Source organism: Primulina eburnea, chromosome 1 (genome assembly GCF_022965805.1).
Source record: "Primulina eburnea isolate SZY01 chromosome 1, ASM2296580v1, whole genome shotgun sequence".
NCBI lineage: Eukaryota > Viridiplantae > Streptophyta > Magnoliopsida > Lamiales > Gesneriaceae > Primulina > Primulina eburnea.
Window position 1 is genome coordinate 49,647,201 of NC_133101.1, and position 16,361 is coordinate 49,663,561.

At 36.5% G+C, this 16,361-nt stretch overlaps 1 protein-coding gene across 1 annotated transcript; it reads left to right on the forward strand.

The window, feature by feature from the left end:
* The first annotated feature begins 14,328 nt into the window (after positions 1-14,328).
* Positions 14,329-15,431, forward strand: LOC140812296 (uncharacterized). Its single transcript, XM_073170529.1, has one exon. It carries the CDS (start codon positions 14,455-14,457, stop codon positions 15,415-15,417), a length of 963 nt encoding a protein of 320 aa, XP_073026630.1. The 5' UTR covers positions 14,329-14,454; the 3' UTR covers positions 15,418-15,431.
* The last annotated feature ends 930 nt before the right edge of the window (positions 15,432-16,361 follow it).

The following is a 16,361-nucleotide window of genomic DNA, read 5'->3' on the forward strand; positions in this document are numbered from 1 at the left end:
TTAACACTGCCAAACTTAAACTCTTAGTTAACAACACTTTTACAGTATAACACAACTGAATGAATCTTAACGAAGATCTCAAAATGCTATCAAGCTCGTAAGGTAGCCTTAATTGCTACTGATAAATCTTATAAGAGTGAGCTTTGAAATCTGAATGTGAGTTGTGATTTTAGCAGAGTAACAGCAAGCTTGAATAGAATAGTAGTTCACGTGATTGTTGAGAGATTTTCTCAACTGCTCTCTTTACTTATTTATAGGCTTCCCTCTCAACGGTAATATTAAATATCATTTGAATCTTTATATCCGATGATTGCCACGTCTATATCTTCTGACATTCGTACACTGCAATCTCTGAAATGCGGCGTCCCACTACTAGTTGCAGTCTGTTTTACTATATGTCGGTTGTCGTTGTCAACTGATGATATGTACAATTGAGGGATCAGCTGAAAGATATATTGCTGGAAAGTTCATAACTGATTTATTTCAACTGATCAGTTCCAAAACTGATCAGTCAGTTATAATGTTGCTTCATCTGATGACGTGTATAATTTATAGCTGGTACGCATTAATCTTAAACAAGTGGCAAATAGATCAGTTAGCTCGTTGCTTTGTTTCCTTCGATCAGTTATACAAATACGTTTTGAAGCTTATTTTGTCAAATCACTGAAATTTAGTTTCCAACAGGTTCTAGGAACCTGCGAGGGAGTTTCAAACACAATATTCTCAATGAGCTGCAATAGCTCGTGTTCTAAGAATGTAAACACAAATGAATTAAATCAAGTTTGGTTTTAAATCAAGCAAAAAAATACTCTAAGTAATCATTCGTTAAGAAAGCTGATCAGTTTAGAGTTTTTAGCTTGTGTCAACTGATTAACTGAAATAAGAGGGATCAGTTCTTGCTTGTATCAGTTCAGTTATGATAAAAAATAAATTGATATCAGCTCGAACTGACCAAATCAGTTTAAAAACAAAAGTTAAACAGTTAATGCACAAGGTATGTTTATGTATGTTCGGACCCACTCAGCTTAGGACGTACGCTACTGCTTAACTGAACTTCTAGTCTAGAATGAAGGCATCACCTTTCCAGCCAACACTTGTTTAACGTATATGTGTGAAAGACTAAATACAGAAGTTTAATGTCTTTGTGCAAGAATCACTCAGATTTTCAATACGCTCAATTCTCTATGTATATATGAGTGATGGTGTGTGCATGTGTGAGAACTGATCTAAGAATACAACACGAAAGTATTCTCACACATTAAGGGAATTGTTATTCTAATCTTAAGCTGATAACACGTTAAAGTGTTCCCTCAAATCTTGGCTGGTTGCTTGTAAGCTGATATGCATGCCCTATCTTCCTCTCTTTTGTGATGTTCACACCCTCTTGTTGATGGTCTTGATCTTGTATTTATAGAGGATATGTGACCGTTCACCAGTTGCTTTTATACCCTTGTGCGCAGCTGGATTCCACTTAGATAAGCGCTTGTCGTGTTTTGCAAGCTGATCGGCTCCTAACTGATGCTCTGAACTGGTCTTGAACTGATGTAATGAAATCAGTTGGCTCATCAGCTGAACTGATTTCACTGATTCAGTTGAGCTGTTCAGTTGGGCTCTTCATCTAAAACGTCCACTACTATTTTTTTTCTAAATCATAAACTCAAAAATACTAAATAAAACCACTTAACATATCCATAAATCAAACTAATTTAACAGTTTAAATCTCAAGTGCAAAAAAAAATCATAAATCGTCAACTAACCAAAACTCCTAAATCAACATTTACAAAGATCAACTAACTATAAAATAAAACATAAAATATCTTATAAAAATCATCAACATAATCTTTTAAATTTTTTTATCTAACAAGCTAGTGCGGAAAATAAATATCCCTCAGCAGTGTACTACCGCACTTGATCTACGCAATCGTCAGCGCCTCCTATAATATCACCAAATCCTAAATCATACAAACCTAGTGAGTATAATGGTACCCTTCTGACCAGCCCTGACCCTTAGAACCAGACCCTACAGGCCGCACGAGCACTACAACGAGGACACAAAACTGCACGCAAGAACTTCTCACGCTTAGGACTCCTATTGACCCTAGGACTCTCCTACTCGAGCCACCACTGAGCCCACCTGGCCCTAACTGACTTTGGACCACGCATAGACCCAACCAAACCCAGCCCAAGCCCCTAAACCCACGCACGATGCCGCCAGAAACCAGTAGCAGATTCACATGTGTTCTCCATAGCGCCTATAAGCTTCCTACTTCGACTAGGACTCTTTGCTCGAGCCACCCTCGAGTCCAAACTTTCCTGATCCTCTTTGGAATACCCTGAGACACCTCCTAGACGACCTAGCCCAGCCCTTAACCCATCAAATGCAGCAGCTCTCGGCTGCGCCATCAGCAAGCATGGGAAGAGTCCATGCGATCATGGACTCTTCCTAACCGACTAGCCATGGGTCCTGGCCATGCTAGGACCCTACCAGACCCTATACATGTCATCACCAAGCCTCCAACAGCCTTGTTTGAGCCCAGGCTCAGCCAAGTCCCTCACCCGAACCTATGGTACAGAACATGCAATGAACCCTCATCTTTCTAACAGCCACGCACAACCCTTGTCACCTACGGTTCTAGCCATTTTTCTTTTCCATTTTTTCATATTCCATTCATATTTTCTCATACATTGGCAGTGAATTTGTTGTAAATCATAATAAGATCATATATACATAAAAAGTTGAAACTTGTGAAAACATTTGACAAAACGTTTAGACCATCAAACATAAATATTTTCCATGCAAAAATAATTGAAATATGCATATTATTATTTCAATGATGCATGAAAGAGTTTAGAAACTGTGAATTTGCATTTAAAACGCTCGAATATTCAATCGTTGACGAGGGTGCAAAGATAGACGATCGGAAGATGAAGAACCCTAGCTTTTCTTCTCTTGATATTCTCGAAAATAATTTGTGTGCTGGTGTGTGTATTTCGAATGAATTGTGGCTCCCAAAAGACCTAGGTGACTTATTTATATATTTAATTTTTCATGCTAATGGGATTTGGTTTTGGGCCTCAAAGTATAGGAGCAATTGGGCCTACTCAATTTAGTTAAATTGGGCTCAATATCTCTTATTAATTAAAATATAAAAGTTTATTAAATTAGTTTCTCAAAAATAGTATTTTTGATCTTTTAAAAACTCCTTATTTGCCCAAAATTGACTTCCCGGGAAAAATAGAGCTCGACTCGTACAATGATTCGAACTCTACTATTTTTAGAAAAATTAAATCATTTTTAAGCATATTAAAAAAGCCTTGAAAATGTTTAGTGAAAAATAAATATTGAAGGATCGTTTGCTGGGCACCTTGAGGTGCTTCAAACAAAATATTCTTCAATGAGCTGCAATTGCTCGTGTTCTAAGATTGTTATCACCGATGAATTAAATCGAGTTTGGTTTAAAAACCAAGTGGAAGAAACTGAAATTCATCCTTCGTGAAGAAGGTTGTTATATTAGAAAGCGTTTTAACGTATGTAAAACTAAATAACTGAAAAGTAAAGAATCAGTTGTCGCATATGTCAGTTCAATTATGGAAAAACTGACTGATGAATGCTCTAACCGATCAAATCAGTTTGAAAACAACAGTTAATCAGTTAAGTACACATGATATGTTTATGGATGTTCGTAGACTTCAACTGCTCCTACGTCATCCCTTCTACCACCTCGGGTAGGATCCACTATAGGAATTTGATTTATACAACTATTTGTACAAACCCACCCAGCTTAGGACTTACACTACTGCCTTAACTGAACTCCTAGCCTAGACTGAAGGCAGCACCTTCTAGCCAACACTTCTTTAATGTCTATGTGTCAAAGACTGCACACACAAGTTTAATGTCTTTGTGCAAGACTATATTTGAGTGGTGGTGTGTGTTCGTGTGTGAGAACTGAACAATGAATACACACCAGAAAGGTGTTCTCACACACACTGAGGGAAGTGATCTTCTAATCTAAACTGATAAAACTTGAGTATTCCCTTTGGGCTGAATGCTTCTTGAAAGGTGATAGGCAAATAAGCGTGCCCTTTTTTTTCCCACACTCTCTTGTGTATATGTGTATATTCTCTCTCGTCTTCACTAATCTTCATCTTCTATTTATAGGCGCAAAGCTAGATCGTACAATTAGACTCAGTTATTGTATTCGTTGCATTTTGAATTCGTTCTTTGGACTTTGTTTCTCGACTTTTCGACTGTCTTTTGGAACTTTTTTCTTTAATGCTCTGATGCAACGTTTATTATTGTCCTTTGACTAGACAATTGCTTTGTGCCTTTGTGCATAGCTGGAATCCAATGGAATGAACTTGTCCTGATCTACAACTGAAAGATTCTAACTGATGCTCTGAACTAGTCAGCTGAACTGATCTTCAGTTGGGCTGGTAAAATCAGTTAACTCGTCAGTTGAGCTGAATTTACTCTTGTTCAGTTGAACTGGTTAGCTGGGCGGCTCTTCATCAGTTGAACACTTCTTCGGCTGGCCAGGCTTCTGAGATTCTCTTGCCGAACCACCTATCAGCTAGACAATCAGCTGAACTGCTCATTTGACATATCAGTTCGACTGATTCAGTTTTGTGCGATCAATTGGGTCTTCAGTTTGCGATTTAGACAACACCATAACTGATCCTAGCTTCTGCACACTAAGGTAAATCATTAGTAACAAAATAACAAGTTTTTTAACATCGAAATCAATATTTGAGAACTTGAAAAGTTCCAACAAATATCCTTGTCTTGGTCGTCTCCGGTCTCATTTCCTTTGCCTATTATCGAATATTTGGGTAAAACCCTTAAATTTCATGAAAACATTTCATATAATCATTTAATCATGCAATCATACATTTAACCATTTAATACATATCGTGCAAGAATTTAAAATCAATTAAAATAATTTGCATGCATGTGGTTTACGTAGGTTTTGGTTTTTCGGACGTTACATCATCAGTTGAACTCTTCATTAGCTGGTCGGGCATCTGAAGGTCTTCTGCTGAACCACTTATCAGCTTAACAATCAGTTGAAATGTTCTTGATATATAAATTGGGCTAGTTCAGTTGGTACTTTCAGTTTGCGTCTTGATTGTATTAGTTTTGGCTCGGTAAATGATCAGTTCGAAACATGATCAGTTTCAGATTTTTGCGCACTTAGGTAAATTCATTAGAGTTTTGTTAGCATCAAAATCAAGATTGCGAACATGAAATGTTCCAACAATCTTCCTTTTTTATGATCACAAAACTTGTTAAAATAAAGCGTTTTTAATAGTAAAACCATTAAACAAAAGTTAATTATCCCCCTTTGTGAGAATAAAAAATATTTAAAATATTTAAGAAAAATAAATTTTCAGTTCTTGAGGGATAATCGGTTAAAAACAATTAAGAACTCTCCCCCAAGAACTGAATTAAAAACTCCCCCTTAAAAATATAATCATTTACGCATGTAATGAAGTTCTAGCATCTTTTAACATTCAGCAATTTAGGAAACAAATATGAAGATAATAATTCAGTTACATAGAAATTAACTAGATAAACATGATGTTTATTTAATCAAATACGCGTCCCTTGTATCATACATTTAAGCACACCAACATGCATAAGGGAAATTTCTACTACAATAGAAAATTTAAACAACATGAAAAAACAGTCAGTTTATACATAATAGGACTGGATATACCAATAAGTGATTACCTTGAATGCTTTGAAATGTTGCATCAATCTCGAGTTTCTTTGCCAGAAGAATAGCTAATTGCCTTGGACTTTATCGTTATGCTGGCTAACTGGTCTAGCTGATGCAAACTAGACTCAACTGATGCTGAACCACATTGATCATCTATTTTTATATGAGCTCAGGAAGGCAACAATCTAAGCTCGGGAAGAGCTCCATTAGTAGCAGTTTATTTGGTCTTCTGCGACCTAGGTTTCTTCATCAAAACAGGAGACGGGGTCTTTTCTGAATAACTGGTGGAAAGAACCAGTTTTCTCTTAGATTTGGGGGCAGCAACTGGTTTTGTCTTGTCATTTTTCTTAACCTTTGTTGCTGATCTGACAGCCCCAGTCTTCTTCAGATGCACTTTGGAGGCTTCAAAATCTTAAATTTGATGACTGAAGAGGAGAGTACTGGAAGTATCCCTGAGTCCTCAACGAGCCTACTCAATTGAAGTGCAAAGACTTTGGACTGCTTCAAAGTTTGAATCATGTTCTTCAAGACTGAGAAGAAGATTGATTACAAGTTCATCTTTAACCTGTTGAATATAGAATCCTGCCTTTGCTAGAAGGCCCTTGTCAACGATATCAGCAAGTTCCTGGTATTCTGGTCTCAGTTCTTTCTTGGGGTCAGACACTTTGATCTTGTCCCCAGTTGCAGATAGAGTAGTATGCATTTCCTCAATTGCAACAGCTGAAACCTTTGAGAAGCTTGAGAGGCCTTCAGTTGACAGCTAAAACAAGTTTCTTAAGAAATCTTCATCCACAATAAGAACATGGTCATTCACCTTCATTTTAATTTCCCTTCATCGGTAACCGACTAGGCTTGTAGATGGAGGTGATTTCAGCAGAGTAAATTTCTTTAGTTTCTAGCCCTAGAAACATGCGAAACCCATATGCTTCAATCTTCTCAAAGACGTTGAGAACTGATTCTCTAGAATGAGCAAAGATAGATTCGAAATTTAATGCAAATGCGCTGGAGAGATAAGCAGTATTGTGCGATTTGATTGAATTTTGCTGGAAAATGATAAGGGCGCAAGTGATGTGTTTTGAAAATACGAAAGTTTGAACTTTGGAAATGGTGAGATACTTTTTGAAAGGCGGTTTCTATCTATATTCATTTCCTTTCAAATTTTGGATACTTGGCCGTCCGTGAGAGGTTTTGATCAAATAAGTAGAATTTTTAATCCGTTGGAACATTTAACTTTTAATAACTGGTTTAAACAGTTAGATGAAAATTGAGAAACTTTTGAAATTTAAAATTTAAATGAGTAAATTTTGTACTTGGTCACATATGTAATTAAGGAATTTTAATACGAATTAAAGTTTGTCAACATATGGGATAAGATCACTTTACTCAGATACTAATTGATTAGTTTGAAATTGATTCATATCAGTTTATGCGCAACTGACTATTGTCTTATCAGTTGACATGCTTAAATTCGATATTCCCGCAAAATGGAACATATTGCAAAGTTAAGTAATTTTATTCTTGGAAAATGAGCAGTCGGCAGATGACAGAGGCGTCTTCGCATTCTCCTATCAAAGAAACTATCAAAGGAGTTGACCCAAGGAGGAACCAAATGCATGTTTCAATTGTAAAGGCCCTAAAACTGCTTGCTTTAAAATTTGCGGAAAATTAAAAATTTTCTTTTTAAAAGAACTTAAATGGCCTCATTCGTAAAATCGTCTGATAAATCAAGTTCAAAGTTTAAAATAGTAGCAGCGGAAGAAAATAAAGTCTTGCCAAAAATAACAATTTGAAAATTATCCAACTACTGATAAAAATTGTTTGCGGAATAAAATAGCAACTGCTGCACTGAGGTCCTCGGGTGCCACTACTGCCGACCCAAGCTAGCTCACTGGTCCCCGCCCTCGGCCCTGACCTCATCAGTACCTACAACAATCAAGTCTAGTGAGCCTAAAGACTCAGCATGCATATATCGCAGGTAACGAATAAAATCTGAAGTAAAATATGCATGGGGCAAAATATCATGTCGTGAGGCATACTGAAAATGATCTGTAATCATGCTGAAAATAAACTGATCTGAGCAATTATAATACGTGCATAACTGAACTGATAATCATAGTAAAAATATTTGCTCCTTGGAGCCTGTACTGAAATAACTGGTAAAATTTTCTGTTGAGATTATGTTTTACGCCTGTGGTCACTGCACTAAGCTGAAATGATCGGTAACTGACTACCGGGGAGCCTGAAACTGAGCTGGCGGTCACTGAAGACCCGATGGTACCAACCTGAACTGAGCGGTCACTGAAGACCCGATGGTACCAACCTGAACTGAGCGGTCACTGGCGACCGTATAAATAATAATAATGCTCCCACATAGTGAATGAACCACAAGCCATATCGCATAAATCTAAAAAATAATCATTTTTCTGTTTTCATGCACGTAAAATAATTAACTGACGATAATGAAAATATCCTGAAATTTTACCAACTGGAATGGATCGTCCCCAGGCTCGCTGCAACCTAAAAATGCCATGAAAAAATGCAATATAATTTTCTAGACCAATCTATGCAATTAAATTTCTAAAATGCGACCAATACGTCTAACGACCTCGTATTTAAATCATGACTTTAAACCAACTCGAACCAACACTGAACCAACGTGACGTCATGATTAAAATACGCTTAAAATTATGAATTTATGCTCCTAAAATTATGAGGGTCGAAATCTAGGTGAAATGGAGGCCAAAACATGAAACGCTCTTTCGAGAGTCAATTTGGCACATCGCACCGTAAATTCTCGTACGACCTCAAAAATGATCCGAATCACAAACGGTCAAAAACATGACCTTCCTAACTCAATGGGGCACTGTCCAGTCCAAGGCCATAGGCTAAAAGCCAACCAAGAACTCAGACGAGCCCTCGCACCGGCACAGCAACCTGCTGTCAAATTCCAGCAGCTGCGTAGTACGTTGCTTGCGTCGTTTTCGAGTCCGCCGGCCATTGGGGCTTGCACCACCGACCAGGGACCCTTACCAACTTCCCACGGAAGGGTTTGAACCATGGCTAAAGGCCCTAGGCCAGCCACAATCCTCCCATTCCAGCAACCAACCGAGAAGATGCACCGAGAGCACATTTGATGCGCGTGTGGTGTGTTTTGCTTAGCTCGCTGTCTTGCGTCGTTCCAGTGGCCATTAATGGACCATGGCACGACCTAGACATCTTGGGGTGTGTTATGGACCATGGCTAAGGGCCATAGGCCAGACCAGATCCACACCAAGCCACCCAAGAACCGAAACCAAATGCTGTCAAATGAAGGGGCCGAGAGAGGCACTTGTGTTGCTTCTGTCCAAACGACTTGGGACATGGCTCAAGCCACTTAGGGCCGACTTGACCACGTCCTATGCTTGCTAGGGAAGGGTCCTAGCCATGGCTACTGGCCCTAGGCCAGCCATGGCTCGAAATCTAACCAAACAAGCCGAGACCCACAAGCTGTCAAAAATCAAGGGCCGAGAAAGGGGAGGGGCTGTTGTGATGTTTTTATTAAAAACCGAGGAGCCATGGACCAAGCCACCAAAAGGGCGACTTAGTCACGTCTTAGACATGCTAGGGGAGTGATCCAACCATGGCTATGAGCCCTAGGGCAGCCAAGATCAGATTCAATCCCCTTGACCACCAAACTGAATTTTTTCGAAAAGCAAATCTGTCTAGAATGAAGTTGCTGTCAAATTCTGAGTTTCCAGCGGCAAGGGGCTAGAATGAATGGACTAATCTGATCCTAATGCATCCTATTACGTGTATAGATGTCGCCTTTGGAGCCTGGAGTCGATCCACAACCTGAAACTCACGAACCAACAGAAAACGTGAAGCATGAAGAACAAAAATCTGCATGTGTTTCCTTAAAAATTCTGTGCTGTATTTCGTTTTTTTTTTTGCATGGAAGGGTGATCATGAATCATGAAAATAATGTTAATATGACTTGATTGAGGTTTAGAAAAACATATGTACATGCCTGGATTTTTCGTTTGAAAGAAAACGAAAAGAACGAGACGTTACGACGCGGAGGAGTGAAGTGCTACTCTTGTTCCTTGCTCTCGATTTTTGCCTATTGTTCTAGCTATTCCTCACGGTTCCAGATCTGAAATGGAGCTGCTGGTTTCGAGATTTGGGAGAGGGGAGAGGGTGATCTAGATATGGAGGGGGAGATCCAAAATAAAAGGGATAAAGGGTGGCCAAGTCTCAACAATCTTTTGAGTTTGAAATTCAAGTTTGATAACAAAAGCTTGTTGGTACTAGATTGATGAAGTGGCCGATAATGCTTGGCTAATCTAGACTAGGAAAAGCTCTAATAATTAATTAAAATGTGCTCCCAAAAATCCTAGACTTAAATTGCTAATTAAATTCAAATATGGGATAATAAGGTGATAAGGCAAATAATTGTTTAAATAATTCAAGGTGGCCGAAAATTTGAGGATAAATGGGGAGGATAAATATTTCTTAAACCTTGAATTTTAAATCTCTAGTGTTTAATTTACCCAATAAATATTTTATGGAATTAAGAAACTAATTATCTAACTTATTTACTATTCTATCTCAACTTAATTAGATAATCCCATAACCTTTATTTTTACACTAAAATCACTTATTAATTAGCTTAGATAAATTCTAGTAATATTTCCCAAATATTAAAATTTATCTCTATGCTCCAACTCCGGTCCGGTCTCACTGAATTCACTGAAAAGCTGAAAATCAAGCTACTGTACTGAAATAATAAAATAATTAACTTCAAAGAAATGCATTAAAATAAACATGCACTGAAGTCAATTAGATTTTTAAAATAATAGAATTATGCATGGCTTGTACGCAGTCTAAAAATCCGGGTTCTACATCAATTGTGGAAAAACTGTTCATTTCATTGTTGACTGTCCAAAGCCTAAAAAGGATAGTCGAGGATTACTTGAGAAGGGGAGAAAGTCCTTCGAGCACAGAAGAAGGTTCCGAGTTGAAAAGAATCGTCCAGAAATAAGTATGAAGCTTTGGTAGAGGAAGAAAACAAGTCGAAGTGGGCCGACTCAGACAGTGAAGTATCTAAAACTGAAGGTTTTAGCAGCTCAAGCGATGAAGAAAAGGTGAAATGCCTCATGGATGATGATGCTGAGCTTGAATCATGCAACTATCAGGTATTTGATTTTAGCTCCACTGATTTTTCAAAATAAGATCTTATCTTCACACTGCATGAAATGGTAAATGAGTACCGCAAACTAGCTATCTCCTTTGAGAAAGCTAAAGTAAAGCAAGATGATCCCTCAAACGACATAGCTAATAGTATTAAATCAGTTAAGTGGAAAGTTAATAAATTTTTGCATAGAATGAAAGTGTGGAATAGTTGATGAGATCAAGTTTCGAGATTTCTATGCGAAGATGTAAATCATTCAAATATACCCACAATTGGCAATAGCTCGAATTTGAAAATCTCAATGATGGAAGATGAGTTTGATTTGTCGGAATTTTGATAGGAAAGAAATGGAATTTTGCAAAAATTTGCCAAAATTTGTAGTCTATCAAAATCCCATCTAGAACGAACTGAGACTCTAATACCACTTAAATATTACTCCCCTAGATCGAGGGATATATGACATCTGACATTGTTTAATAATTTCTTTGAAAAACAATAAGCCTCGTAGAAATTTGCCAAAGCATTTTATTTCATAAAAAAAAAATTGCCTTTACGTATGCGAAATATGAATAATGCGGGAATTGTTCTTACAAAGAGAAGTGCAAAATGCGGAAGTTAATAAACTATGAACTTGAAATCAGGGACTTGGTCTTTATAACTTTGGATTTTTTCACCAACCCCAAAATTGATCTTGTTTCATCTCTTCCACATGTTCTTCATTATTATCTGGGGAGGGACGTAAGGAGGCGAGTGTTTTGAGAAAAACTCAACAAGTTGGCGCCGATCGAATACAAGATTAACAAGTTATTTATTTACATATCTTTAGTGATCATTTTTCAGATGAGAGATCGAAACGGAACAGAGAGAGTTCAGACTTATATCGATAAGATCATATCAAATAGAACATAAACTTAACATAACAAAGTCTTATCAAATAAGAATTACATACTAAGCACAAATCTTATAACAATTATCATGGGCTATCCATGATCTTGGGCTCCCTCTAGGCCTTTAACCACATTCTGGCTCCCTCTGTGGTTTTTTCTCATAGAAAGGCTCCTTCTAGGTTCTTTTTCCAAACAGGCTTTCTCGATGCACCAATATTCAAATCGTAACAAATAGACTTATCACTTGGAACGAGAGAAGCAGATCAAACGAATCAAATTGGAACGAAATGGACGGAAACGATCGGAACTTAGCAACAAATGCATAACAAAAATACAGTAATGCATACGAAAGAAAATGTACAGTAATTGATCGAATTTTAAATCATCTATCAAACTTTAAAACAATGCATAAGCTTACTTACTCTTGGTTCAAATGTACGATTTGAACTTAACCGATACTTGGGCGAACTTAGGTTGAACACGGGTAGCCTTTCAGGCGAACTTGGACATCACCTCAATCACGATTTGGGAAGCACCTGCTCACGATTGGGAATTACTTGGACAAAACTTCAATGCCCGAATGCAGCCTCTATTCTTTTCTTGAAGTGGTCGAAGCTTGGGAGTGATTTGAGAGAATTTGGTTCAAGGATTTATGAAAGAGCTTGCATATATTTATATGCTGAATTATGGTACTCCAAGAGGTGGTCTTGGCCGAAAACCTGATGCCCAAAAAGTCAAAGTTGCATCTACAACCAATAGTCACCTTGATTTACTCAAATTTCATTTCTTGCACATAAATTTTTCAATATTTTAGCTCTTCTCTTGGTTGTAATTTTAGTTTATTTAGGACATAAGAATGAAGTTTTTTTAAGCTAAAGTTTCAAGTTCATGAGCTAGAGGTTTGCATCCTCAAGATATTCGACTTCGGTCTTATGGTTTTGCGACGTCTCGAGCTCTGCGTTGCTCAATCTTGCACACTTTGAGATGCTTTGTTCTTTAAAATTCCGAGTCCTCACATTGATTACTTGCATTGACTATACATATATATATATATATATATATATATATATATATATATATATATATATAGAGCAATGATACCCTGCACACCTCTTCCCTGCACACCTGTGGGCGTCTGCCTACGTGGCACACCCACAACCACACAAAATTTTTTGTTTTGTTTTTTTAAAAAAAGGCTGACCAATCATGCACCGCCACGTAGGCGGTGCTCATGGAACCCTGCACACCTGGTGTGCAGGGTAACAAATTCGTATATATATATATATATATATATATCACTGGTCTAGACAGACCATTTTCGCACTTAAACACTTTTTAATAGTTCAGTTAAGTCTGTCCGTTCAAGAGAACGGTTTTAACCGTTAATAACTGCTAAATCCGGCTCAAGTTTTGAAAAATATTTTATTCGCGTTTATTCAGCCTTCTCTAAACTATATTTCGATCTCAAAAATTACCCTTTACATTTATCCAAATAAACAAAGAGAGTGATATATTCTCTAAAAGTTTTATTGTTATATATTAGAAACCTAATATGAGAATTATTTATTTATCAACACAATCTATTTTAAAACTTCAACTTTTTATTTTTATTTTCAAACGTTATTTATTTTTTTATATTTCCCATTTTTTTGAAAAATCTATTAATTTAATAACTTATTAAAACATTATGTAAACTCCTTTAACATCAATCTATGTATAATTTTACAGTTATGCATTACAATGTAGAAATATTATTGATATTGTAATAAAAAGTTAGATATAATACCTTCAAATTTCAGCATATATAAATTTATTGGACCTAGGGACAAATATATATTTTTAAATAATGAATGGAAAAGAGTGTCCATGCGCTTTTCCATTTTCCCATGAATCTCAAATCTCAACCTTTCCCGCAAGATCCCCTACTTTTCCCCTTTTATTTGCATCGTTTTCATTTTTTTTATTTACATCCACATTGTTAGTTGGGTTTTAACTTTGGCCACACTTGTATGATATGATCTTATAGATCGAATTTTGTGAGACATATATCTTGTTTGAGTAATCCATAAAAAAATATTACTTTTTATGTTGAATATCGGTAGAATTGACCAGTCTCACAGATAAAGATTCATGAGACTGTCTCACAAGAGACCTACTCTTTGAATTTTTAAACTTTTTCCCAAATATAAACATTAAATTTCATTTCAACTATTTTAATTTATTTTAATATTCATTAAATAAAAGTTAATTAAAATTTGTTTGTGAAAATATTTTTCAATAAAATTTTTATTTTTTTAAAAAAATACACACAAGCTTAAATATATAAAACATAGAGGATATAGATATATATAATGTTTGTGTTAAAAAAATAATGATTGAGAAGATATATATATATATTAATTAGTGTTCATATAAATATCCAATATTGTACTCATTTTGGTCAAAATTATATAATAATAATAATAATAATAATAATAATAATAATAATAATAATAATCCTGATTTACAAGGCCTTAAAGTTATGTTTATTGACTATATTTATATTTATCTCAACAAATATTAAATTAAAATCTCCAAAATAAATACTTGAGAGAGATGAGCAAGAAATATGAAGCTAGCGCTGCTCCGTCTCATTTATGTCTCAGTTTCACCCGCTAAACAAAACAAATTTTAGGAAATGGAAGAGGAGATAGAGCATTCTTCCGCCGCCGCCGGAGTAGAATATTCCGACGAAATGGACAGCTGTTGCTCCACTCCCTACGTCAGTGCCCCTTCCAGCCCCTCCCGCTCCGGATTCTACTACAGTGCACCGGCTAGTCCCATGCACTTTATGCTTTCCAAGACCGCCAATCTCAGCTCACATTCCGCCGCAGTCACCGAGCCTAATTGCTCCTTTGAATTCGATTTCTGCCCCACACTCCCCTCCGCCTCCGCCGGAGCTGCCTCAGCCGACGAGTTATTCTGCAACGGCCAGATCCGACCGATGAAGCTATCCACTCATCTCCAACGTCCCCAAATTCTATCCCCTTTGATCGAATCAGAAGACATTGTAGACGAGGATCAAACATTCACCAGAAGCAGAGATCTGAAGTTCCGCGCCGGATCCCTACGACGGCGGACCAGATCCATGTCACCTATGAGAACTCCCCGGCCCGTCGAAGGAGGCGATTGCGAGATCGGAACCGAAGAGATCACAGGCAAACACTTAGATGAAGAGAAGGTGTCTTCCAGATCTTCGTCCGCGGGGAGGAGCTCGAAAAGATGGGTGTTCTTGAAGGAGTTCCTGTACAGAAGCAAGAGCGAGGGAAGAAACAACGAAGGGCACAACAACAAATTCTGGAGCTCCATCTCCTTTTCACCTGTAAAGGAAAAGAAAATGGCCAACAACAAATCCAAAGACCAAAACCCCGAGGTGAAAAAGAAGGTAGTACTCAAAAATGGCGTGAGCAAAAGAAGAGTTCCTTCTCCATCGCCGCATGAGTTACATTACACTGCGAACAGAGCACAGTCTGAGGAGATGAGGAAGAAGACATTTCTACCGTACAGGCAAGGTTTATTGGGCTGCTTGGGATTCAGTTCTAAGAGCTACGGCGCCATGAATGGTATCGCCAGAGCTCTGAATCCCGTCTATTCAAGGTGAGATTTTTTTTTTTTTTTTTTTCTACTTTCTTCGTGATCGTTTGTATAGATTATAAGGATTGTAATGAAGTATTTTATTATAATCATGTTTTATCTTTTTTTTTTAATTATTGTTATTGGTTCATATTATTAAAAAGAAAATAACTTTGCTATTGTTTTTTTAAGTTATTTTGTTCTTAATAAAATTTTAGTTATACTTGATTTATAGATTTTGATTTAAAAAAAATATTAGGATTCTTGTATAACAAACTAATGGAACTATATTTACGAGATATATCGATACATACAATGATATCAAATCAATAATCCATCGCACTAATTGACATGTGAATAGTTATTGTATTTAGAAAAACGATAAAATCTCGATCATATGAAAACTAACTTTAAAGTCAAATTTATATACTTGTTCATGTCACTAGTTTAGAATGAAATTATTGAAAAGCAGTAATTACCGCTGTACACTTTAGAAAATAAAGTTAGGCTTATGATATAAAAATTTAAGTAATTTTATTATCATATGATATAATATTTGGTAAAACGAGAAAGTTGGAATCCAAATTATTATTTTAACAATAATTGCACATTTGCGTTGGAATCCAAATGATTCTAGATCTGTGTATTATTTTGCCAACTGTTGCAAATGCATGGTCACGGAGATAATTATAATTTTACACAAATTTTTCGAGAGTAAATTTTTTTGAGACGTCTTTCACTCAAAACTCATAAAAAATATTAATTTTATGTTGAATATATTATTTTTTATTCTAGATATATGTTGATAATCTCGTGGCATATAAATTGTACGAGAACAGCTGATAAAATACATGCTCATTATTTAAAGATATATTGTAAGAAGAAAAGGGGAAAAATTAAATAATGAATCAATTATAGATTATTATACAGTACACTACAATCCACATGGTGTGGAGCAAGGTGTGTCCAAGA

Coding starts and splice junctions, on each gene's coding strand:
- LOC140812296 (XM_073170529.1), top strand. CDS start 14,455: ATGGAAGAGGAGATAGAGCATTCTTCCGCCGCCGCCGGAGTAGAATAT.